At 51.9% G+C, this 25,979-nt stretch overlaps 1 protein-coding gene across 1 annotated transcript; it reads left to right on the top strand.

Moving 5' to 3' along the window:
- Positions 1–25,628, top strand: LOC100907382 (T-box transcription factor TBX1). The gene is made up of 6 exons (XM_003744733.1): positions 1–88; positions 1,134–1,380; positions 14,982–15,098; positions 15,874–16,030; positions 21,927–22,079; positions 25,389–25,628. The coding sequence occupies exons 1-6, from the start codon at positions 1–3 to the stop codon at positions 25,500–25,502; spliced, it is 876 nt and encodes a 291-aa protein (XP_003744781.1). The 3' UTR covers positions 25,503–25,628.
- The last annotated feature ends 351 nt before the right edge of the window (positions 25,629–25,979 follow it).

Genomic DNA, 25,979 nt, shown 5'->3' on the forward strand with positions numbered 1-25,979 from the left:
ATGGCGTTCCGTTGTCTGGACGAAGGATCTGAACGTCATGAGGACTGTCATGAGTTCCAGGACTACTACCGACAGCCATTGTTACCTGGTGCGTGAGTTCAGAGGTGTCTTTCGATTCACCGGGAGTGTTCCCGTGGAGTCCCGGTCACATCGCGAGCGGATACTCGAGCTTCTCGATGTCTCGGACCTGAAACTTGGATACGGGCAACAACTTTTCCGAGAAAATTTTCAATCAGAGCGAGGACTAGCGCGAGACGGACGAGTTCAAGAGTTCCGAAGTCGTGTAATGTGAATCGTTTTGGAGGTGCTCATTCCGTGAGAGGACTCTGATAGGACTCCCGACGCCGAGGAGACGACCTTGAGTCTGTCTACTTCGGCCTTATGAAAGCGACCTACATGAATTCAGCAAGCTGGAAGATAATGAGATGGTCTCGACCCGACTCGGTGCTTTATTCATGCATTGCCGAGCTGCGAATAACAGAAAAGAATTTCGTGCTCCTTTCTGAAACGCTTCTTCTCGCGATTTCGATGCGTGATCGTACCCACCGAAGTCATCACCGAGTCGACAGCCGGTTTCCGAAAATCACTCCTCGAGCAGAACTTCTTCCGAGGGAGAGTCCCGTCAAGAGGGTAGTGAGCTCGGGAAATTAGAATCATTCGCCGCGATGCCGCTTCATCTCGTTGAGTGAAATCAGTCGAGTCTACATCGTAATTCTCTGCATCCTCGCTCTATCAGTGTTGAGCAATGATGAGAGAACGCGCGCGAGAGAGATGGAGTGAGCCGAAGGCAGCTCTTCGAGTAATCGGCTTAAGTTTGTGGGCTATCGGAACCCACTTTACCTGGCTGACATCGCTGCGGGAAGAAGCCCGAGAGAGCTCACTGTTGCGGAGCGCGGCAAGAACAAGTGCGGGAGTAAATCGACTCGGTCTCGGGGAGACAAGCGGTGACGAAGGGATTTCGCCCAAATCAATTTCGCATACAATTCCCCAAACGTCCAGATGGGTGCTTGTACGCGTGCTGCAAGAAAGTGTCATAACAGTCGTCAAACTCTCCGGCTCGAACTGGGTACCACGGTCCAGAGAGAAGGATTCTCGTTTCGTTTTCTCAAATTTGGAAATCTCCTCCGTTTCAGACACCCCCGTAGAACTTCAGAAGGAGGTTCGGTTACCGCAGATGTTGGAACCTCCCACGAATCTGACACCGCTACACGAAAGGCTTTTGGCTTCAGCCGAATACGTCCATTGTGACGAAGCCTTCTCCGAAACCGACAAGCCTCTGCATCCGAGACTTAGTGCTGTGCAATGTGCCCTGGAGCAGAAGCAGCTCTGGGATGAATTCCACCGACTGGGGACTGAAATGATCGTGACCAAGGCAGGCAGGTTAGTGAGTGAGCAGATGAGTGACACGGACCTATCGGTCCGCTGACGGATTTTTGTCGATGCGTCGCGATTCGTGTCGAGAGTTACGGACTCGTCATCGGGGCTCGACTTCAGAATTAGGGCATAGGGGATCACCCATCTCCAGGAATCTCCGAAAATCACGGGAAAGTCCGTGACGCGGATTCGATAAGCGGCCGATCTCAGAGCACCTCGATCCGACCGTATCTCGCAACAAGGAGAGAAAATGAAAATAGACAGAACGACAACAGCGAATTGCAGCAACACTGACCGCAGTGACAACAACAATAGACCGTCAATGGTCGCAGCGCTGGCCGCAGGTTGTCGCAGGCGGCGGAGCGCGGCCCAGGAGCCGAGTAGACAGGGCAATTGAATCCGTCAGAGTCCGGTGCCCATGTGTGAAGCAGGTGTCATCTCGCGTACTTTATGCTTGGCACGCCTCGAGACGTGACCACGTTCTTCCTTTTGTCAGCAGCGTCTTGTAAAAGACGAACGTCTCTTCGTCAAACTCTCGCGAGATCTGCCTCGTCCTCACCCATCCACCCCGAGCTCGTTGCCCGTCGCTTAGAGGGAAGAGGAAGGCTCGAAATGGCCACGTTCGCGCAAGCTTACGAATGCTCCCAGAAGCCTTCACCTCGGGAATTCTTCGTGAATCGTCGGCTTGGCGCTCGAGGTCATACCGCTCCCTATCCTCGACTGACGAAATTGGGAAAAATATTCATCATCCCACATCTACGAATTCTAGCGAGTAAATGTCATGTTCTAGGGGAAGGAGATTTTTCAAGGTTCATATCTCCGCCCGACTCCTCTTTCGAGAGCTTCTTAGATTAGTCAAGCCTTTCGATTGAAGTTGCATTTATGCAGACTCGATCTCGAAACGGTGTGCCTTCATCTCGGAGACGTCTTCGCAGCTCGGACCGTGGGAGAGCGTAATTTATAGCTTCAAGGGAAGCGGCGAGAAAACTGTAGGAATTCCTCTCCGTCTATGAAGCCGTCTCTTCGATAGGCCAGGCCCTAAAACCTGTGCGTATCGGGTCTGGGTAGTTTCCGACCCGGGACTGTCCATCAAAAAATCGGGAATTCATCGAAGTTTATCCGCGAAGAGCGATCGAATGGACCCCGAAAACCCGTCCAGGTCTGCCTATCAGGAATGATATGAAAGTGAAGATATATCGGAATTATCCGCTCCGCGAGATGACTCCTCTGATTGTCCCCAAGGCATTCCGACGGAAGAGCCAACGAGTCAGGCGAGCAGGGATGTTTCTATTGAGCTTTGAATGAGCAAACCATCCCTTTGATCGCCGGCTTAATCAAGTGTTCATGGTTTTTATAAGAACACCACTCAGCCTTCATCGAGGATTGCATTTGCTGCCCTCGCTGCAGCATACAGCAAGAAAGCAACTCACAGAAGTAACTTGACTTGACCGCCTCTGGGCCCGCAGCATCACTTTGTGATATTAACGCGATTCAGAGAAAGTCTTCCCCCTCTTGCAGTTGATATTCTCGTCTTAGCGCAGCCTATGGTGCTTTTGACGCCTACGCGCTCAATGAGGTGTCCGATCCGTCGAAAGAACGAGCTTCGTTCGGGTCAAAGCTTGTCCTGTCGCATTTTCCTGACGAGCTCCTCCGTGCTCATGATGATAAGGTGGATCGATCCGGTCAAGGTTGCGAGGGAGCTTTCCCCTCGAGGCCGCCACGCCGAAGGATGATCTGTTTCGATCTGGTCTTTTGAGCAGCAGATATCTAGTTTTCCATCCCGTTCACTCCCAGAAGAGTCCAGTTTATTGAGGACATACACCATACAGGAAGTTGATCGTGATTTCCACACCGCAGTGATCCGATCCGCAAGAGCGGCGAGCCAGACTCCGGGATGCATTTTGAAGAGAGGAAGAACAGAAAATCGAACGAAGCAGAATGTGCAATCCCTAGTGCCGCGGCTTTTCTTGAATTGGCCAAGTCGCCCGGATCGAGCGAACGAACGGTAACGCGGGAGGGTCGGCAGAGGGAGAAGTTTCTTCTAACGAGCCTAACTCGATCAGCAACCATTGACCATCGCTGACTGACTGTATGGCTGGATTCGCTTATCAATATCGTCCACTTTCTCGAGCTCCCTTGCTCTCCCTGCCGCTATTTCTTTCACTGAACAGTCGGCTAGCTCACGACCTATGGGACGGGGAACGAAGAACAAGTAGCCGTTGTGGTAGCAGCGGCTGTGGTCTCGCAGTCTATCGATACACTTGTTCAGCTGTATCGTCTTTTTCATTAGCCATCATACACTCGTCCGTCCGCTCGTCGATCCATCCGTTGCTTCGACCGATAACCACCCACTAGTCAGTCGAGAACTCGCGCGCTCAGTGACTACACAATAGAAGCTAGAGCGAGATTTGTACTTGGAATCGCGACCACAAAAAAAAACAAATTGAATATCGACTTCGTGCGAGCGCGTCATCCATTATTCATTCGAATTTCTTGCTTCCTCCCGTGCCTGTCACCGTTTGGCTGTATCTCGAAGCGGCAATCTATCGAGACGGCAAGCGAGAACCCCGGCTGGGAAACACCTAAACGCTCTCGAGAACTTCGACCTGAGTTCGGAATCGGAGATGTGAGAGTATCTTTCTCTGACAATAGGCTTCCGATGTGTCCGAGGGAGGGAAGATGGAATGAACTGGCCAGATCTCGGGGGACTTCCCATGATATTCAACGCTGCGGACGACGGCTCATAATCCGGGTCGAAATAAGTCTGCTTATACGTCCACCGGAATTTGTATTCGGTGCGAAGTCCGCGGAATGTCCGCACGGCTCCGGTCGAGCTCTACCATCCCGATGGTGTGAGCGATGATTTCGTGTTCCGCGTGACTTCTTGTCTCAGGGACTCGAAGCCTTTCGAAAACGGTCAGCCGCAGAAAACCGGGAGGTTAGTTGGTATGACCGAATGTGTGGTAAACCCCATGGAAACCTCATTCCTCAAATCCCCATATAAATCTATCACTTTAAGACCGACTCACCACCTTGAGACATTCTTTCAAGAAACTTCCTACGACGATCCCGCAATCAGTCCGCCCGTCATCATTAGAAATCCAGGTGATGACGCTGCGCTCGCTTGCCGACTGATCTCAGCCGTCGATCCCGATCGTCATAGAGCGGTGAATCTCATCGAATAAATATCTGCTCATCGTCTCCTATAGAGGGACGGAGAAGCGAAAATTCTGCCTTCCCATCGCTCCCGTTACTCAAAGCTATCAAGATGACGATACCCCTGAGAATTGTTGCCCTTCAACCTTATTTCACTTCCTCTCACCCTCCTTCCTCTCGTGCGTTCGCTCGGACAGACTTCGGTCGTGCATCTGAAGTCGACGTCACTCATTCTTTTCCGTCCGGACCGAGTCCGAATATTCAAGAACTCAGGCAAAGACATTTCCGAATGTTTAGTTCGAGGGAAATACTGTCGCTCCGGAGCGGAGCCGTCGGAGTCGAGCCGGTAAAACCTCTAGGGTTGCTCAAACCCCCGAGGGCTCTGAAAGAAAATGTTCCGAAGCGCTTCTCGAAGACTCTTGCCGGAGCCTCCGACGACCCCCTCTCGGTGTTTTCATCAAGTTACAATCAATCCATCTGACGACGATGCGGGATAATACTGTGCGCGTCGGTTAATCGCAACCCAATACCGCGCATAGCGCGAAGCGGCGACTCAATTTCATTCGGAGGGCTCGATTCTCGACGCAACGCGGAAGTCGGAAGCATTTTCCGAAAATCTCTAACCCGACTGTATGCTTCTGTAGACGGCAAAACTCTTTCATGCTCATTGTGCTGTGACGCGTGCCCGGCATCCGGACAGACACTTCATTCCTTCTCTGCATCGCCCTACGATCTCCTTCGCCGCTTTATTCCTAACTCTGGATCACGGCTGTGGACCATTGGCGCGTTTTTGTCCCGCTCTTAGAGGTCAGTCGCTCCGTTATTGTATTCCACCACGCGTTTGGGGTTGCGAGCGGTCACAACAATACAACAGCTATCGCTTTCTGTTTGAGAACCCGGACTTCGTTACCGCAAGCTCCACTATTGAATGCGAGACTCCGCCTCCTTTTCGACGGCGTGGAAAAAACCTCTTCTCGTCCAGACAGCAGAATATTCTCAGTCGGCAAAGTGAGCCTGTCAGTTGAGACTCCGTATTTCCATGCGACAATATGGCGGGAGTCCGAGCCCCTCACCGCGAATCGGGTAATTTGGTCGCGCAATTGATTCCGTAGGCGATGGGATCGATGAAGAGCTCTGTCCCGAGATCGGTGCTCGACTTTCCGCTCTGCACGGAGGCAGCTGCCTCCATATCACCAACGAGCGTAAAACGAAGCCTGACGCGTCGTCGTTGCGTTCCTCCCCCCCCCCCTACCAGATAGAATCGAGGTCTCTTCGAATTACCGTCCTGCATCGTTCAGGAGTAGAAAACGTTCTGTCGCTGATCTTTTTGGTGTGTGACTCCGGATTCGTTCCTTCATTCTACACCATACATGGACGGTCTTCGTTGAGGGAACCTTTATCTCGAATTCGAGCTTCTTCGCCTTTTTTTCTCTCTATATGCGAGGCTGCGCTGCGTCGTTCTCCTCGCTGCCTCGCGAGCTGTCAAGACCCCGGTCACATTCACCTTTGATGTCTCGCAAGTGACAGCAGAGATCAAATTAGAAGCGAGTCCCCAATACATATTTGTTCCACGGCAGCAGCGGCGCTCGCTCATGGGAGTCATGGTGCAATTTGCAAATCAAGTCGAGTTGTAACGAGATTTGGTGGCCTAGCCGGCACCGGCCTGCTCCGCTCTAACCTACTCGAGCCGCGAACTAGAAGCGCTTGTCTCCTCTGGCCCCGCCCCGACTCGCCTCTCCTCTTGTACTCTCACTCCGTCGTCGCGGACTGAGTCGCTTTAGTCGCTCGTTTCCCAATTGAGTTATTTAATTTTGTGGCTGGCTTGCTGACTGTTTGCTGAAATCACGCTGGGCTACCTTCCTGACTATCGTACCTGGTCGGCGGCAGGTGTTAGGGTGCTCCTGATAATCTGCTGTAACCTCCCCTTGTCTGTCTTCTTTGTTGATTCCGAGCTCGCCTGATGATGTGATAGTTCGCTCGTTTTCATGCGACTCGAATAAAAATCGTGACCGCAGCCCCTGACCCTTCCCAACACCATAGGTACACGGTCCCAAGGATTGTCGTTCAGACGAACAGAGTCGGTGGAGCGCTCGCTAGAAATCCGAGCCGCTGAGGAATTATCCGATCCCGAAAAGCGATATACCGGACGAGCAATCGTATTCCCCGAGTCCGAGCGACAGAGAAGAGTCCCGACGGCTCCCGCGAAATTCCACGCGTCCGTCAGTCATCAAAGCAGTGAATGTACATACAGCAGTGCGGGAGCGTTGTTCGTGCGTGTCTGCATATGTGTATGCGTGAACGATTTGAGATGCTCGTAAAAGAAGAGAAAACTCGACTTCGTCAAAGGCGGGACTGCGGTTGGAGGTCATTTAAAATTCGCTTCCGAACCGCGAGAGAGGAATTCCATTGTCTTTCCGCTTGACATTCATGGTTCACTTTCTTTCACGGGTCACTCTGTTCGAGTTCCTCCGCGTTTTTCTCATATAGTACTCCCTTTCTATCGCGCTCCTTCGTCACTATATTTTGCTTGCTCGGTCGCCCTATCTCCCACTGCTCCGCTCTGGGCTCCGTTCTTTTATGTCCGCAGATTCGTTTGCGAAGGAACGGCGTTCACGCTCTCCGCTCGCCCGGTCAATGAGACAAAACGCCCGCTCTACATGAGAGAAATGTGGGTCTGCCTCGGGAGATTTCCATTCGCTCGAACACGATTCTCAACTCGAGTGGCGGTTGCGTTCCTTTTCTGAAAGGTGAAATCGAGGATTCGACAATTGGTTAATTAACGACCGGGATATCGAACTGCGTTTCTTTGTTCGGACAGGAAACGCAGCTTTCTCGCCCGCAAGCGAGCCTGCGAGATGATCTCGGTCCTATCCGAGACTTCAGGCTCACTTCAGGTGGCAAGCATGTCGACGCCCTGTCGGATTAAGCGATATCATTCCATCCCATTGGAACACCCGAATAAGTAGCCGAAACCGGCGTCACTGATTCGCTCTTCAGATGTCTAGCGAGAGATAGCCGCTCCGAGAGCAGGGGAAAAGAATCAACGAGATACGAAAAAAGTGACGTCCGACACCCACGAGAAATTCCAGAGCTGTGGTTTGTGGAGGGTGTCGCGATAAGCTTGATAAGAGCCACACTGGTCTACCGTGGCCCATCGCGTAGATATGGTTCTGCTGTGGGTCCCGAATACTCGGACTCGTTCCTTAGAGCCGCGAATCGAGAGAGGGGGGGGCGAGGACCTGCAGGAGAGATTCCCGGGAAGAACCCGATTCTAACGGGGGGAATTTCAAACATATTCATCTAGCTTCCCAAATTCAGTGTGATTTCACAGGAGGAATAGTCGCCGTGTCTCACGGCTCCCGATGCTCTCACAAGAAACCGGGCGCTTGAGTTTCCCCGTCGATTCGCTATGTCACCACGATATGGGGCACCGGGGAGCGCGGAGAATCCCCCAATTGAAGCACCTGGCTGCCCCGCTCGTGGGAAAAATACGATCTGTTGCTAAAACTCAAACGAATTCGCTGACTATACAGAGGTAAAGTTTCTTGTAGAAGGATTAAAATTCAACTCGGACTCGGAAGCGTCACTTCCTCTTATTTAGTCCCCCCGCAGCTATGGGAAGGCTCCTACATGAGCGGAGTTGACAAGCAGAAAACATACAATGGTACAGAGGTCGAGAGCTCCGGGAGGGAGAGGAAGTTCCAAAGGATTCGATCTCTTCGAAGATAAGTACGGCTGGAGCTTTTTCTCGATTTCCCTCATGTTCTTAGTCGGGCGCTGAGCGATTTGCTCCCATTTGAGTTGAGGGCTAATATGCAAATGCGATTTCGGCGTCTTCCATTTCTCCGATCCATGTCTTTCTACTCGTACCCGTGCACCGTCGGTCGCTCGTTCCTTTTCCGGCTGGGGAACAAGTGAATAGTGTGCGCGCGGCACCGCGCGAAACGAAAACTCCTAGGTGTTTGACCTTCGGAACGCGGTCGGAACCACCCGTAGTCGTGAACGTTTTCCCTCTTCCTCATCTCCATGCATCATTCGTTTTCTTCTGAATCCAGGGTTTTCCTTCGAGGCTTCTGATACTCGACAGGGCTCGGGCGATACCGACGATCAGGAACGACCTCGACCAGACGACCCCCGTCAGCTGCGATTGCAAACTTCGAACATTATTGGGATCGAGAGGAAATAATTGCTGGAGCGTAGTTCCCTCCGTTTCCTTGTTGTTATTTCGTTGTCGCCGTATATTTGTAAGACCTCATCTTTCTCTGCTCTGCTTTCTTGTTGAGATTGAAGGCGCGTGGTTCGCGATCACCTTTCGACGGAAAAGTCGTCATCGATTCGGATCATTTAATTCTCTCTTCGTCCATTGGCCTAGCGCAGGTCCCTCTCACTGCGCCGGAGCGCTTCCTCGTTCACTTGCTTTTCCTATTTTTTTTCTCTCTTTCTCGTTCACCGCTCGAATAGAAAAGGAACCGCCACAAGCGGCAGCCAAGGCAAACTTTGTCTCCACCGAAGAAAAAACGGAGAGGAAAGGCGGAAACCCCGACGGAGTTCAATCGGAATCAGACGAATGGTTTGTTCGTTGTTGCCGTCTCGACCACCTCAACGACTCGGCTACCGATTCTTCCTGTCTTGACACCCATTTCCCATAGCTCCGAAGCGTCCCGGCATTTTTTTCCCGCGCGAACTCCCGGAGCCAAGGATGAGCTGAAGTTCCTGACACCTGATACACCACCCTGCTCCGTCTCTGGCAATCGGATCTCCAACTTCTGGAGAGAATTTCCCCCGAGGGAGCCCGTCGAACGCCGACGACGGCTGTGATGAATCGCGACAAATATTTCAAAATCTGCGACTTTTTTCCACGAAGCCAAATGTCAAAAACATTGTTGGCGATTTTGTGGTGTTTCCACGCTCGTGCCATGTCGTCCTGCTGAGTGAGCACTTGCTTATTATAGACACACGACCTGTCAATTGAAAGCACATTGCACGATGCATCGGGGGCTCTGGTGCGGATCTTGAGATCGCTCTCTCGAACATCCAATCCTGGCCTGAACGAGAGAAAGAGCTCCCATCCCCGTAAGCGAGTTTTCGGTTTCACGGCGCGTGTGTCAATGGTCGCCGCGATGAGGGTCAGGTCTCCGAATGTCTGCACTATTTGAAGCTCGTTGTTCAATGATGCGGAAAATTACGGACTCGATTGGCGGCGGAATAAGCGGAGTGAGGCCGGCCTTCGAAAGTCTCTCTCGTCATCGAGAGGAGGGGGTTTTTCTGCTGAAAGCTGGTCGCGTGGTCTTTCCCTACTCTTCGCTGCCATGTTTATTACATTTACTTGCAACGATCTGTCGTCGATCTCTCGACTCTCAAAAGATAGACTGGTTCGTAATTGTGTTAGTCTGAAGCTTCATTCATTGGCTTGCGGTGGCCGGACAGCGAGCTCGGCCGGCTTCATATTTCGGTCGTTTGAGAGGCCGAAAGCCAGAGGCTCTCCCATGCGGATTGTATACATTTGCCCGAGACTCAGCGAGACAAGGTTGGAAACGCCAGCTCATTTCGCGCTACTCTCCGGTTTCTGATATCCGTTCTGGCCCAAGTCCCAGAGAGGAAACATCTCTGGATGTTCTCCTCTCCCGTTTGATGCAATCGGAGTGTTCCAAACTGATTTTCTTTTAATCTCCTAAGCTTTGCGGAAAAATCCATGGCCTTCTACCTTCGCGTTTATTCTCCTTGTTTGTGGAGATGAAGGAAAAATGGAAACGCGAAAAAAATAATGAAACGTCGTTCGATCCTCGCACCACCCGAGCACCAGGACGTCGACGACTGCGTCAATTCCGTCGATCGAGGACGAAGATGACGTAACGAGAACGCGTCCACCGGGTTTCGCGCTGATCTCATCGAGAGCTCCCTCTCTATACAACTCCCGTGAGTCCTGGCCGCTACATCCTCCTCTCTGCTTCGGTTCTCAGCGAGAACTAATTGAAGGCTGTGATAGCTCGCTCCGGAGAACTCGCTTCGAGAGCAGCGAAAAACATTCGCACAGAACAAGCATTGTACCGGAGGGAATAGACGAGATGAAATTCATAATTCATCTGCCGACCTAATGGCTCAGTCTCCCCGGAAGGCTTGACTTGTTTCCACCGCTCGCCGACGTCTTATTCTTGCTTATATGTATTAGTATATCTCCTCGTTTCGGGAGAGTATGTCGGCGGAGAGTAGTTTTTGGGAGCTTCGAGTCTTGGGGTTGGCACGCTCGCTCGTGGTTCTGCCCGTCTGTCTGTTCAGCCATGGAAATCGTCTATCAGGAATTACGGTAGTTTGTGAAAGAATTACACGAAGAACACATACGAAGGAACTCAGAAACCGCCCTTCGCCCTCATGAATTACGCACGAGCATCAGCTCACCTTAATGGGCGGACCGGTTTGCGTCGGCGACACGATTCCGCTCCTGTGTCGGTCCGTCTGACGTGTTTCAGGCTCGGCTCTACATACATATACATCTCTATATTATTAATAGAAACAACTACCGACTCGTTGCGGCCAACCACGGCTGCAATGGAAATTCCGCTGCTTCTTCGCCATAAATATTTCCGAGGGCAGGATGTGATCTTGATGTGGAGCTGGACAGCGTCGTTGGCTGCAACCGCTATCGACTTTCGTTTCGCTTCCCCAGAACTTCCGCACAATTCGCAATTTCATCCTTGTGCGGACGCTGCGCATTCCGTCGGAGGGAACGGCGTTACTCGGTTCCTCTGTGCAAATTAAGCATAGCGGGACCAGTTTTGCTCTCTAGCGCCCGCCGTAGCTCCCGTTCCCTCCCGTAGAGAGAGCGCTGTTCTACCCCTGCACCCCGAATAACTCCGTTTTCCGTTTAACGATACAATGGTGAGAGGATAACGCAGAGAATATGCTCGAATTCGATGAAATACGATCGTGCAGGATCACGCTACATCACGCACAATGCATTGACAGCTATCGACTTTTCTCGGACGTCTCGGGATCTCACCCGCAGAAAACAGGGCTCTTCGGAAAGCTCGACGACCGTGGCGAGACCGCGAATGCCGGACGGGTTCGACTCGAAATTAAAAGCGACATCAGATATCCGATGATCGACTCGGATGATATCGGATGATTTTGCACTTTTGCATCGGCGGAGCAATGCGGCGTAATTCCGCAACCTCGCGAAAGACGATTCCCGGGAAGGATGCTGAGCGGGGAGGAGCCGTCCAGATGGGAATCCTTCGAAAGCGCAAGCGTTCACAAGTTGCGAAACAAAGAACTCGAGACGACGACGACGGAGGGGAATCGCAATATTTTTAGCTCCGAAAAGAACTTCGTAGGAGCGCAAAAAACCTACCGAGGATGAACTATTCACAGTACTCTTTCAGCAGAATCCGCTTCAGAACCTTACTCTCATCTGCTCTGTGCTCGATGTAATCCAATTTGAGGGAACGCGAAGATTCCTCTGGATCTTTGTCTCCCGTCCTATTGGCCGACAAGAGATCGCTGACGCAGCAAACTTTACGGTCAATCGGATAGTTGGCCGTGACACGGATTTGACTTGAGCCGTAGGCCCGTTCGTCCGTCCGTCTGGCTGTCGGTCCGCGCTCGCGTAGTCTGCTACCTCATTCTCGGTCGGTGTGAGTTGGAGAGTCGGGTTCGGCGTTCTCCTCTGCGGATTTCCTCTTATCTTCCGGTTTTCTCACCGACGTTGTCTCTGCTGCGGGAAGGAGCCCTCGAGTTGTTGAAAGCACAATCGTTTGAGAGTCGCTCGAGGCAATGCTTCGATGGCACTTGAATCGACGAAGACGCCCGCTTCCGTCGCATCATCGAGCGGCGTGAAAGCTCTTTTCGGACACGTTTTTTCCTCATGTATAGCACCGGGGTGTCTCGAATTCATTTCTGGCTGATTTTTAGGTCGCCGTCGCTCCTCCACGCTCGATTCGGATAACGGACGTTCTGAAGACGGAGGTTCCTCCGGAGGAACTTGCTGTTCTAGGACCAGAATGGAAGTCTCACGGTCGTTCCGGGGTCGGAGGTCCCGATTCCGTGAAGTCTGTCTCAGCGTCTGGCAGATTTCTTTGTTTCTTGGCCAGAGGTCTTGCGATCCGACGGGAGAACAAGTCAACTCCGAGAACGGTATCTCTCGCCTGAATGTCCTTTTTTGGGCGACCTTCCGAGAGAGCGAGAGTATCTTAATACTCTGCTGTGGTCCTTGATTCGCACCGAAGTCGTATCCGGTCACTGTTAAGATAACTTCACTGAGGACACAGTGAGGTTTCGTCCTCAGGTTCGTCTGGTCCGGGGTATATCTCGTGGCCTCTCTTGTTCGGAGACTATTCCGTCGTGTCTGGGAAAACAAGTTGTCGTCTCCCGCTCTTTCCGCGACAACTGGTTATGGGGATCGAAAAGCTCCCTCGTTTCAGGTCCATAAGCGGGAAAACAATAATTCTCATCGAGGAAGTTACGTGCGGGGTCGAAACAGAAAACCGTGGTCGAGATGTGGGTCTACTCCTTGATGACAACCGTCGGAGTATCAATGAAGGTCCGAAGTTCGTTTTGAGCACACTGTGGTAGTTCCACCCGATTTCGAGGAGTAATTCGTAAGTTTTGCAGCAGGGACGAATACGCAAGCTTTGAGCACAGAGAGCTCGTGTCAAAAGATAGCCGGCTTATGTTCACTGTTATCACCCTTGATGTGGATGTTGCGGTCGGTGGTGGCCAGGGGCTCGGTTAGTCGGCGGTCGGGTGCTTCGCGCGGGGTCAGCTGGACAACGTTTTGCACTTTCGTCTGGCGTGACTTCAATGTTTCGGATGAACTTGCTTCGCCTAATAGACTTGTCTCTCGGCTCATTCGGTGCTATTACTGCTGCTCTATGGCCCGCCCGCGTTCTGATGTCCCGACCGGCTCCCGATCCGCTATGCTTGATTCATCGTAGGACTCTGAATAACAGTCCGCTGTCCGACATCTCTCCAGAGCAATTAGTTTTATCGGACTGATAGGCTGCTGACAGTCGCGCGGGAGTGAGTGGAGACGGATAGAGAAACAGAACGACTAAGGTGCGCATTGAACGAGCAGGCAAAACAGGCGAATCGGACAAAGCAGGTGTACCACCGAGGAGGAGATAATATCTTGACAGACCCACTCCGAACAACAGCCGCGGCTGCTCGAAGATCTCGCCGCTTCCTCCATCCACCTCCATACGAGTGTGCGAGCGTCGCTCCCTTATTCATCTTTATGTTCGTCGGTGAACTCGCAAGGCGATGGCCTAGACTTGGGCCGATTTCAGGTCTGGAAGCATCGAAGAGCTCGATCGCGAGAGAATGGGTCGGAATCCCGGCTGGATTGTTCCGTCTCTCGCACTGGAATACTTTTCCCGAATCCGTTCAAGCGTCCATACAGCCCGACTCCTCACATCACTCGAAAACGACACGAAGGAAAAAATGATCCGGCAGGAGAACGAGGAAGCAGATGCAAAAATTACACGACGATCGATCTGTCGCTAGACCGCACAAAGGAGCGTGACTGACTGGGCGAATCGATGTGACTATCATCGGAGTCGCATCGCAAAACGCTACTGCTGTTGTTGTTGATGGTATTTTTATTTATCGCATCTTTGCACCATGGAAAATGGGATGCACTCCCGGTCGTGCTCAGTGTATTGCTCGGCGTTCTCGGTAATAAGCGTAGACGACGCGACGCATCCAATAAACAGGAAGTCTCGCGACCACGCCTTCGTTCGAGTGAGCGGCTCCTGTTCTCGAGTACATCCGTTTCCTGTTGTGAATTTTTGCCTCTTCCCTCTCCCTGCCAGCGAGAGACTACAACAAATGCTTGCAACACAACACGATGCAAGTGGCTGCATTATACTAAAGCATCTCGTGCACTTCATTCAATCTGGCATCGTCTTTCCCCCCCAGTGGCTCGGCGTTGACTCGCGGAAACCCGCAAAACTCCACGCTCGGGTCGCCGAGAAAGGACGGTGCCTATGAGCTCGGGGCGCGGATATGGGCGATGACTGGCTTTCTTCTCAAACTCTGGAGCGGTCCGCGATTTGTTGATCGCTTTGTTGTTGTCACCCGAGTTGTCGTGTGCTCGCGTTCTTGTTTGTCAGATTCGGAATCTCCTCCAGCGCAGATATTAGGACAGGAAATATCTGAACATTTATTTTTTCCCGCTGCTTGTTGTCGTCGATTTGCCACGCAGCCGCTGGCGATGACAGTGCGAACACGTTTCTTTGAGCGATGAGCTCCAAGCCCACATCTCGCCATCCTGGAATAAAACCTTCTTCCCCTCCTTCCTTATGTCAGATACATTCCAAAAGGGGGCAAACTGGATGAGAAAGTCACACAGCTCCGGTGATCGAGAGCCTGGGTCCCGATCACCTCCGCACGGTCTGCGATATCGGACAGACGAGTCTGGGTCTAAACTTTCTTCAAGGCTGTCTCTGAAATTGCAGGAGGATGTTCCCGACGTTTCAAGTGAGACTGTTCGGTCTCGACTCGTCAGCTGACTATATGTTGCTCATGGACTTCACCCCGGTCGATGACAAGAGATACCGATACGCATTTCACAAGTGAGTTGATTTCGGCACAGCTAGTCTTACTGGGCTCCATAGACCAAACATTGGAGTCTTGAGTGCCAGCTCGGTGCGGTATAACTCGAAAAAAGGGAATGCCCGTCGACCTTGACTCGTGACTCCATCTCGAAAAGTAAGCGAATTTCGGAGCCAAGAACGGTACTCGCGTCGGGATGTTGCCTGTAATATCCGGTAACCATGGTTGACGAAGCGCCTATTGTTCTCTCCAATATTTCGTTCATTATTCATTACGTCGCCTGGAGCAGAGACAACGTGCTTGACGCGTTGCAGACGCCTCAGCCGTCCCAGCATCGATTTCGTTTCTTCCCGATATGATCGAACGCAGGCTGTTTAGACATAGGGTCGTTTAGACTGACAGAGCGCAGACTTATGAGCGTTATCTAATATCAACGATTCGCCGTCCTGCCAATTTGTTCCTGTGTTCATCGGCCCCCTTCCCTTTCCCCGTTCGTCATATCTCTTATGCTGAAATTCCGCTGCGATTGCGGTCGATCACAATTTTCTTCGTCTGAATGATAAGATTTATTTTCTGCGCCGAACTGATTCGAGTCTCTGAGTCAATGCTCTACGAATCAAACGAAATCACGAGCGGCAAGCAACGAAATCTAGATTTTCGTGGACAGGCGGAGCGAATTCAGGAGAAAACCGCAGGTGACTTTCTCCGGAGGGAGGCTTGCTGACGGAAACCTGACGAGAATGCGAAGGGTGAGCGATGAGTTTTTCCATTTCTAACCTTGATTTGCTCCGGCAGTTCGTCATGGGTGGTTGCGGGCAGAGCTGATCCACATATGCCACCTCGGATGCACGTTCACCCGGACTCGCCGGCCAAGGGTGCTCAATGGACGAAACAGTTGGTCTCCTTCGATCGCTTGAAACTTACCAACAACCAGTTGGATGACAATGGACACGTGAGTAGATTCTCCTGCGCATCATAAGACGGGAGAAGGTGCTACGAGTCGCGTCGGAGAGGGTCGCGCCGGGAGCCGCGTCCTCGATGAGAGCATTCATTCTTCTATTATGAATTCCCTGATAACTCTCCTGATTGAGTTCCGGAGTCGGTTTGGATATTGTTGACGTTTGCGTGCCAGATGCGAGAGCGCCGCAAAACAGGAACAGGACGGCTTCAAAAAAAAATGTCCTCAGTTAAGACTTTTAACTAAGTAGCAAGTACATGCGGCGGACAGGACGAACGACGCGAGGCTCGGGCAACTGACCCTGCATGTTGTGGATAATTAAAAGGCAACAGCTTGGCGAGGGAGCGAGTCTGGGAGCGACTAGGGAAGCATGGAGGGAAACCCGGACAGGGGAGCCGCCGGCTTGGTCGACTGACAACGACCAGATTGCAATTCGTTACGCGCACAAAGCCAAACTTCATTTTTAAAACTCCCCGGCTGTCAACAACATCGACATTTTTTTCCTGTACTGCGGTTTTTACCTGCAAACAACCAACACGAAACGACCATAGATGCCAGGCCGGCCGCTTCGCTCCAAGACATTGCCCACACTCGCCTTCCTCCTCCCACGTGTTTAGCCTTCTCGCGAGCTCAAGCCACGCGGAAGCCCATTCTTCCGGATCCCCCTCGTCCGGACTCGGGAAACTTCGTTCGCTCCTGGAAAATCTCAATTAGTCGCAGTGACTCTTCGCGCCCGTATGCCTCGGACCGATTCAAGATTATCGCTGTCCTCGTTCGATGAAAATGCTGCGGTCGCGCGAAGAAAGCGAGCGGATTGAAGTCCGGAAGGGGGTGAAGTCAGACCCATGAGCAGAACCAATTTCGGGTTTTCCTCCAAGGGTTGTTCGTCATCCTCCCTCGGAAAGTTCGCCTCTTCGAAGTCGCACTCCGAGTTGATCTCAGCTATCCCGCCGTATCGGAGCTCCCGGGCCGCGTCCTTGCGACTGCCGGCTCGTCACGGAGGGAAGGGACCGCGCAGAACGCGCTCGGCGAGATCCTTTTTAGCAGCGGAACGGATTGCAATGATTGGAGAAACGGGGGAGTGGTCTACTACGCAGGTGACGAACGGTTAAGAACTGTGTCAGCGTTCGCCGGGACTGCAGCAGCCAACCAGGAGCAACAATGGGGTTTAATGATCGCGATCGATGTCCGAGCAAAAACCAAGAAAAAAGGACGAAACAGGAAGACGGGAACAGTCAGGAGTGACCGCTTGTAACATGTCGACCCATCTATCAGCGTTCTGAATAGCGACAGCCAGACATCGGGGCGAATACAGTGCCAGCGAGCGAGCTCCTCTTCAGCCGAGATCGTAGGGAAGATCCCGTGCAACAGAGTGTCTTGTGCGAGCACAGACGAATATCGGAATGAATCCCCCTTCCCTCACCCTCTTGAAGTTTTCTCGAAACACTCTCGCGTCTGGCCTGGGAAGAGCATTCAGAACGGGGACGCCACGAATCCTGGAAGAACAATGCGCGCTTACATTTGGCGATCATGTGTGATTGTGTGTTTTTGCCCATTTGTGTTTCCCTACGCCTGTCTGGAGCTGGCTTATCGGTCGCTTTCGTGCCTGGTGTTAAATGGCTGGCGTAGAAGATGTCACTTCAATTAATGACCGTCTTTTCCTGGAGACTATGAACCATTAGTTATTCTAAGATTAACACCAACAGGCCGGGTGACTAGCTGGAGAAATCGAAGCGACTGAACCCCACATGCACCGGAACGACGAGCGAGCTGTCGGTGTTAAAAGAGAAAGAGAGAGAGACACTGAGCAACAAGCGAGAAGAACTTTAGCGAAACCTGACGCACTCACATGCATGCATACACCCACCCATGGCCGAGAGCGACCGAGCGACCGAGCGAGCCGCCCGGCGTGGGATCAGACGCCTGTCGCCAGAAGAGAACATCGGAAAATGAGCAATGTTTCTTTTTCCATTTGATACTGCGGAATCCACCGATAGCGACGAGAGGGGTCACACGAGGCTTCCGTCTCCCGAATCTTCTCTCTGCGAAAATATCGAGCATGAGACTTCGGCTCTGCAGCGAAGTTCACCGCGGGACAATGGGCGGAATTTTCTGCAGTCTGGTGGAATCTCGTTACAACGAACGCCGTCAGAACGAGTTTCCAGTACAACGAGCATTTTTTCCCCTCTGGCTGACCTACCACGGAAATGATGATGGAGAACATTCGATGAGCGAATATTCATCGCAGCGCACGGATTTCACCGGTGAACGAGATTCTTTTGTAATTTGTCCGAGTGAATACTTTTGAATATTCGTATCGAAGATTCGGTCGATTGGGAAGTCCTTGAATTCTGAAAAAGAACGCTCGCGTGGATTCCTCTCGATCGCTCAGATATCAGATCATTTTCTGCCAATCGTCCGCGACAAATTCTCGGGATAGCCTCGTTACATGCGAAATGCCAACCGCTGCAAAGCTCATTCAGCTCCCTTTCTTGAGATCGGACCTATTGGGAGTGTTCCGAAGGAGGTGAGCGAGGCGGCTGAGGGTGAGGAGAAAGAAGGGGGGGTCACCCCCAGGTAGAAGCGCGACCAACTGAGGGAGTAAAAGAGAGAGACATTTACATTCGGGCGCAACAGCTACATACGATAAGGCAGAGGGCGGCATCGCTAATAGGACCAAAGCTACGAATGGCAGACTATTCGATGGAGAGCCTAAAACCAGACAGCTCCTCCGATCGGGAAAGACGCTCGAACGATCGGAGGAGCGAAGGACAACCCCGAGACGACAACCAACAGATCGAAAACGGATGTTGTAAAGGAGGGCGGAGACGGCATTGATTTGATGGCGAGCAGTGCAACTTCTCCCTGCGCGACATTTTGTGACCCGCGCAAGAAACAAACGGAACTATGAATTCCAAGCATGAATACCTCCTCGAAGTCCGCGGGTGCTTGCCGGATTTTTTCGGGTGTCGCTCGCGCATCCTCTGTGTTTGGCCAACGGGTTTCGCGACGACATGGACCTCATCGACTCTTTCGACAGCTTCATGGAACCATCCCGCGGCGGCAGCTTTATTTGATGCAGTTGAAGAATTGGCAGCGAAAATTAGCGACAAATATTGCGAGCAACGAACGAGGCGCGAAAGTATCCCTCAAGCCGAACTCTTCGTCCCGACGGTGACTCCAGCCGAGCGCGAGCAAAAATGACTGTCGTTTTTGAGGACACAACCTCAGGCAAATCGAGCGCAACATAAAGCGATCTCGTCATCGTCGGCATGATTCGAGCAGGAGCTGACGAACTGACTGACTGACTGACGGACGGACTGGCTGTCTGGCTAACTGCTGTCAATCTCTACGGCTTTCTTACCCCCTCCCCCGCGCAGATTTCGCTCTGCCTCCACCCATCCAAAGGATCGCGGCATTGAAGTCCGGTCGGGAGTATGACAGACTCGGCATTTCTCTGCAAAGGGAACGAGTGAGGGAACAGGCGGGCAGCCTTATCGTCACGGCCAGGGCATACCACCCACCCCCAAATTATCGCCAGGTATCAACAGCCTGTGATTCATCGGGGGTCTTTTTCGTCGTCGTCTTCGTCGTCGTTGTCATGTAGTGTATTGTACTAATCTCCCCATAGTCTAAAAAAGACGCGGGTTCGCGCGAGAGAGCGCGCGCTCTATAATACTAATGTTGCTAAGGAGGTCGCGTGCGCTCCTGGCTGTAGCCGATAGTCCTTCGCCCAAAGCTTGGTTAGCTACGGCCAAATCCCGACGCCTCGCCCGTCCTTCTGTCCACCAGTCCGCTTGCCTGCGTGCCCACCTCTCTCAGCCCGCCACAAAATCATGCATGAGATCATGTGAAGGACTCGGACTCCCCCGACCAACTCAGGATATCTCGTTCATTTCTTACGGATTCCCCTTTTCATCTGATAATGAGGCATAGCACACGCGAATTTTCGGAGCCAGGTCGCTTTTTACGATTGGGCTGGTGGGTACCCCGGACGGCGGACGGGAGGCTTTCCGCGCAGAACCTCATCAAATACGGAGGTAGAGTTTCCGGAACGAGTCGCTTCAACTCAACTTCCTTCCTGAGCTTAAGACGACGATGATGCATCGTGCTGGATCTGAGCAACGATTGTCGTGCGAGCAAATACACATATAGCTCTTCGGCTGGGTATTGACACAAACACATTAGACGGCTAGGCGTTCGTTTGAGATCAGAAGATTCCTCTCTACACTCTGTTCAGCTCGAAAGCTCGAACGTCACAGAATGCTTTCGCTGAACAACCTGACAGCGCCGGAGTACTCTGCGCTGGAAAATCGGTCGATCGTATACACGAGCTCGGAAGATGTCAGAGCGCTCGGGGCTGATTTCAGACCGAGCAGAAAATTCGTATTTTCGAGAAAAACCCGACAGGGCGAGGATATACGCGATATCTGTTCACCTGAAGGGAGGTCACGCATAATGAGAGGCTTACGACTTGAACGAGCGGTGCCATTTGAAGCTAGTCCATTCCGGCAGACGAAAGCTGCCAGGTGGTGTTGTACCAGCTCGCGACTTGATCCCTACCTGCTCGAAGTTCTATCCCACTGACCGTGCATTAAGTTGATGTCAAACAAGCCTACAACGACCGACAATCGTCGTGTTTTGGCACCAGCCTGTTAGGATTATGACTTTATTGCACTGATTCCTAGGCCCTGTGACTTCTCTTGTGGACCGGTTACGCCGGTAGCGAAAAATAGATCGAATCCTGAATTCGTTCAGCATCGTCCGCAATCCTAGCTCACGCCAAATGAACCAAGAAACACCAGTGAATGAATAGGTATGACTAGTCTAATCACCCACTAGAGTCTAAGCTTGTTTGACCAGAGGAATCACAAGCGTCGGACCTCCGTGATTCGTGACCGAGGGTTACGTGACATCAGTTCGACGCTCGTCACGTTGAAAAGGAAGAATCCATAGAGCCACCGCGTCACCATAGAGAAGCTTTACGGCAACTGAACATTGGCGGTAGTTTCGCGAGGTGTGAAAGTGTGCTTTTTGTAAATGGCAAGAGAACGATGCCGATATTTCGCCGCATTGCTCCGAGAATCGCTCCGAAATTGGCTTGCGATGGGGTCCACAGCCGTGACAACGTTGCTCTGCGCGAAGGCTTTCACGGTGGCGGGAGACCCACCGAGATGGAATCAAAGAGGCGATCTGAAATACGTGGGGTCGGTAAACTCCATCGCGAGAAACCTCTGAACACTTGAAATCGGTCGGACTGAGCTCGCGGTTGAATGTGTCCGGTGTTCAGTTAGAATTTCAGTTAAGATTTATACTTTTCTCGAAAGCTGCGACAGCTGTGACGAACGGAGGCTTCTGTGGAGTTTGTAAGTCTGTGGACCGCCTGCCTGCCTGCGCGCCCGCCTGACCGACCGACCGACCGACCGCTTGCCTCTTGCGACCGGTCGGCAACTTGTGAAAGAGTTTGCCATTCACTCAAGAATCGGTCCCCGCCAACATGAGCGACAACGCCGCGATGACGACAATTGCCTCACGCCCGTCATAAGTCTGGCATCTATTCAACTCCACGAGAGTGTATCGATGTTTACTCAAAGTTTTTATGAGGAGAACGATGCGGATCCGACATCGCATTTCTCCTCATGGCCCAACTCCAACAATCGTAAATGGAGCAGAGTCAGAAACGTTAAGAACTAGGGGCGCGTGTCTCCAGGACTGCTTACAGGTCTATGCATGAGTCGGGACGGACGAACGGAGGGACTATTCAAACAAAGTTCCGCTGGCACTCGCCTAGAGGCGGGGATGCGAGGATGAAGAACTGTCCGAATAACTTTCCCTTCTAATTATCGCGCGCTCGAGCGTATCGAACTAACGGAAATCCCCCTTATTACAGATTATCCTCAATTCAATGCATCGATATCAGCCCCGCTTCCACGTCGTTTACGTGGCTCCGTCCGACGAGAACACTTCGGGAACGACGAACTTCAAAACATTCACCTTCGAAGAAACTCGTTTCATAGCGGTGACGGCATACCAAAACCACCGGGTGAGGATTCTCGATCTCTATAGATTTTTGGCGAAGTCTTGCTCGGCTTCGCGCTCGGTCGGACGATGCGATCATCACATCCATGCCACAGAAGTGCGTCTTCGGAGCTACTTGTTCCTCTTTGCCTCGACGCGTGTATTGGGTGTTCAGGTTTTTCAGCTTCTGTCCTCTCACAGCGCGGATTGCTTGCTCTGTGTTTTTTCCCCTCCTAAGCCAGTGGCTTTTGGCGATATCCCAGGTTGTTCGAGACACCGCTCGACGTCCGTTTGTTGCTGTAGCGTTTTGGCTACCTTAGTGTTTATAGTTTATAAGAGGAAACGTCCTCAGCTCTGTTGTTTATCGGACGAGTTTACTATCTTTCTCGAGTGCCTCAAAACAACAGTGAGGCTAAACTCGCCCTGGATCAGTTAAACTCAAGCACCCGGCGGGCCGGCAGTTTCAGCTCGAGCCAGTTCATCTCGTCGCTAGAACTGACTGACTGAGCTGAGGATTATTCGATTGATGACGTTTTGGCTTTTCGGGTGATTGGCGGTTCTGGCATCACTCGTACTTGGCCGAGCTCGTACTTCCCCATCCATTTTTCGCACCAAATCCAAAACCGTAGAGAAACCGAGAGAGAAAAGAAAACCGATTCCAACAGTACTCACCGATTAGAGATGGAGACGCGCCCCTCCACAGGATACCCGCGTGACTCGAAAGAGGCCAAGTCCGCGCATATCAAAGGGCCAGAGCTCGTTTGGAAGCCTCGAGTCCCATCGGGTCCGAGAGCTGCACGACGCCACAAGACATGTTCGGCGGAATCCCATCGATGCCAGAGCAGCCGTTGGTCGGCAACGACGTGAGCTCCAATTGACTTGATTGGAGGAGAAAACTCTATTTTTTGTGTTGAATTTAAACAAATGCGATTGCGGCTTCCTCCGACGACGACGACTCGTTCGCTCGGCGGTTGATCGCCAATTTGTGCGGTGAGAGTGAAAGTCCTGGGCATCGATCTGGGTCGCAGGCTTGAAATAGTTAAATAATGAGATGCAAATTTCCTTGCAAAAAGAACTTGTAAAAATGCTCACCGATGCACATGTCGAGAGGAAACTCAGCTGGAATTCGCCGAAGTTGGAGCCACACCGAGCGGAGGAGATTCTTCTTTATTCATTTTGGCTCGACTCTCTTCTAGAACGAAACTGACTTGCGCCTGTGAAACCGCTTTTCTCCGGCTCTCCGCAAAAGCGCTCGACTTAGGCGGGACCACCGTTGCTAAGAGAGCAGATGTCATCAGTGCATAAATGTGAATGCTTCGACCATGGACTCGGTGCTGGTGGGGCTTGAAATATTATATCTCAGGAACTATCGGTCGTTTCCCCGCCATCCCTCATGCTCGCCCTTTCGGCGCGGACATCACTCCTTCATAGTCGGCGTCTTTGTGTCGAATACTCGTCTCGGTGTGAGAAGAACCGGAGCGAGATACAGTCTGGATTGCCGAGCGCAATATGACCAGCCGATGCCTCGGAAAGTTTCTGCTTCGAGTGGCTTTTGGTGAAAGTTGGCCTGTACTTTCCATTAGAATGGCGTCGACTAGAGTATGGGTCCTTATTCTTATGCGAAGCGACGCCAGCGACCAGACCCGTTCGTCCTGGCTGGTTGGCCTCCGAGCGGAGTGATGAAGACGGGAGCCCGGCAAACTCTTCCCTCCCATCTCCTAAGCCAACGTGGCCCCCGTCTCGGCGCTGAACTGTCCGCCCCGTATCAACCGTAAGGGCGGCGGCGGCGGCGGCGACGACGACTCTTGGAAGAATTTCGAACCTTCCTATAAAATGAAGCAATCTCAGACGACGAGCCTTGGTCTATCGAGCAGCTACCTAATCGTCCGGCCATCGATGCCTCGGCGCTCCCATTCCTCTCGGTATGTGCAATGGCGCGAGAATTCAAAAAGAGAGATTCCCTCTATTCTTCGACTCCATTCAGCGTCGCGCCAACCTTAAGATCAGAGAAACCAACCGTTCATTTTCCTCGGCGCGTTCAGTGGTTCCCGCGATAAGCTCGAGCCTGTTGAAAATGTCAAAGAAGGAACCAGCGTCCGCCGACGCGATTCGCCAACAAAGCCGTGTTGCGTAGGGCAGAACACGTACAAACACAGCGATTTCGCGAGCAATCGGACCAGATTAGAGCATTTCGGGTTGAGCAAGGACAATTCCTCCAGCCGACCGTGGGAGCACTCCGATTCCCCCATGTCGCAGTGGGTAGACTGAGTCTTCCGAGCTCTTGACTCCCAGCTAGGCGGTCTCAGTTCGTAACGAGGAGCATAGCGGAGAGAAGTCTCCGTAATTAATGAGCTTTCCGCTTTCTATTTGTTCATATTTGGTAGTGATTCGTCTTCATTTTCGTCGGACGTTCCTCGGTGAAATGTCGGTTGCAGTGAAGCTTGATGAGAGATGGATTCGCTGGGATAAACACCGAACGTGTCGTAATCGTCACGTTAGGTCGCCCCGCCAGAAGGCTTCTCCGCCGCGTATCTGAAATACCGGAATATTATCCGAATGTATACCGGTTCTCTGAATCGTTCTGTCTCATGAATTCCGATTCCATGCCCAGATCGAACCCCGGGGAGTTGTTGATCGAGCCGTGGGCTCCGAGGATCCTACATGCTGCCCTGGCTTCAAGTCTTGGCCAGGAGAGAGTAGCACGTTCCCTGGGCTGAATGACACTTCACCGGAGCTCGCTATCAAGCTGCCTGACTGGCTGATCAGACCTCCACAGAGAGCGGCAGCGAGGCGGGCAGTCATCGAAGCAAGCAGACACTCCTGTACACTCTTGATACACCTCAAGGGAGCCGAATTAGCCAGAACTCAACAAGTCACTCGAGGACACTACACGACTGGATTGTGTTTGCAAATATCCACATCTCTCTCTCTCTCTGTCTCTCTCAGTGTTCGAACAAAAAAAGTCTCCTGTCCTCAAGCTCGGGCCTAGTTTCTTTCCGTCGTCGGTCTCGTTTTCTCTTGAAATCGCTTCCTTCCATCGCCGCTCCCGCTGACTCAAGAGCGTACGAGTGGCCAAACAAAGTTGAATGTTTCATTATTATAGGAAGATATTGATCACTCCTCGTATAGAATCCCCAGACGCATAGGGGGTTCGAATATGTCGAGCGCAGAAGCAACCGACATCGCGGCGAACTGAACTCCAATCGCGCGAGATGCGCGTGCACTGAGCACGGCCTCGAAAAACTTGTATATCGTCTCGTACACACGACAAAGATGCGATTTTCCGAAATCTATCATATCATAGTCGTCGACTCATGGACTTGTTCGTTTGCAGATTACGCAATTGAAAATCGCCAGCAACCCGTTCGCGAAAGGATTCAGAGATAGCGATGCCTCGACTTCGGATTATTGGCCGTCTTCCACCACGGAAAGAGTGCAAACATTTTAGTTATATTGTTTGCCCTTCCCGAAAGATGTAATTCTAAATTGGGGGAAGCGTCAGCATTGATTCCACACTCGCGACGGCACTATACTCCCCCTACGACTAATTTATTCAGACGATCCGGAGATACTTGAAATAGAGTCAAAAAATATATAAATATATATGAAACGGTGCAACGAAACGAGGCAATGCCCCGGTAGACTGGGATGTTCTAGCTTAAGAAATCTAACCAAAGGAAGAAAAAAAAACAAAGCGTGCAACCTGTTATGCGACGACAATGTACGTTGTGCGGGGCCCAAGTAGTTTCTGAGCCCCGTAGTCGAGCCGCAAAACTTTTAGTGAACCGTAACCGAGATAATATAAATATTGTATCAAGTCTCGTGGAGGCTGGACGAGGATCCGAGCGTCGACAACTCTAGAGACTTCGGAGACGTCGAATGGAGAATCAAATATCACGCAGGTGCCTTCGATATAATTCTGTGT

Source organism: Galendromus occidentalis, unplaced genomic scaffold (genome assembly GCF_000255335.2).
Source record: "Galendromus occidentalis unplaced genomic scaffold, Mocc_1.1 scf7180000077474, whole genome shotgun sequence".
Taxonomy (NCBI): domain Eukaryota; kingdom Metazoa; phylum Arthropoda; class Arachnida; order Mesostigmata; family Phytoseiidae; genus Galendromus; species Galendromus occidentalis.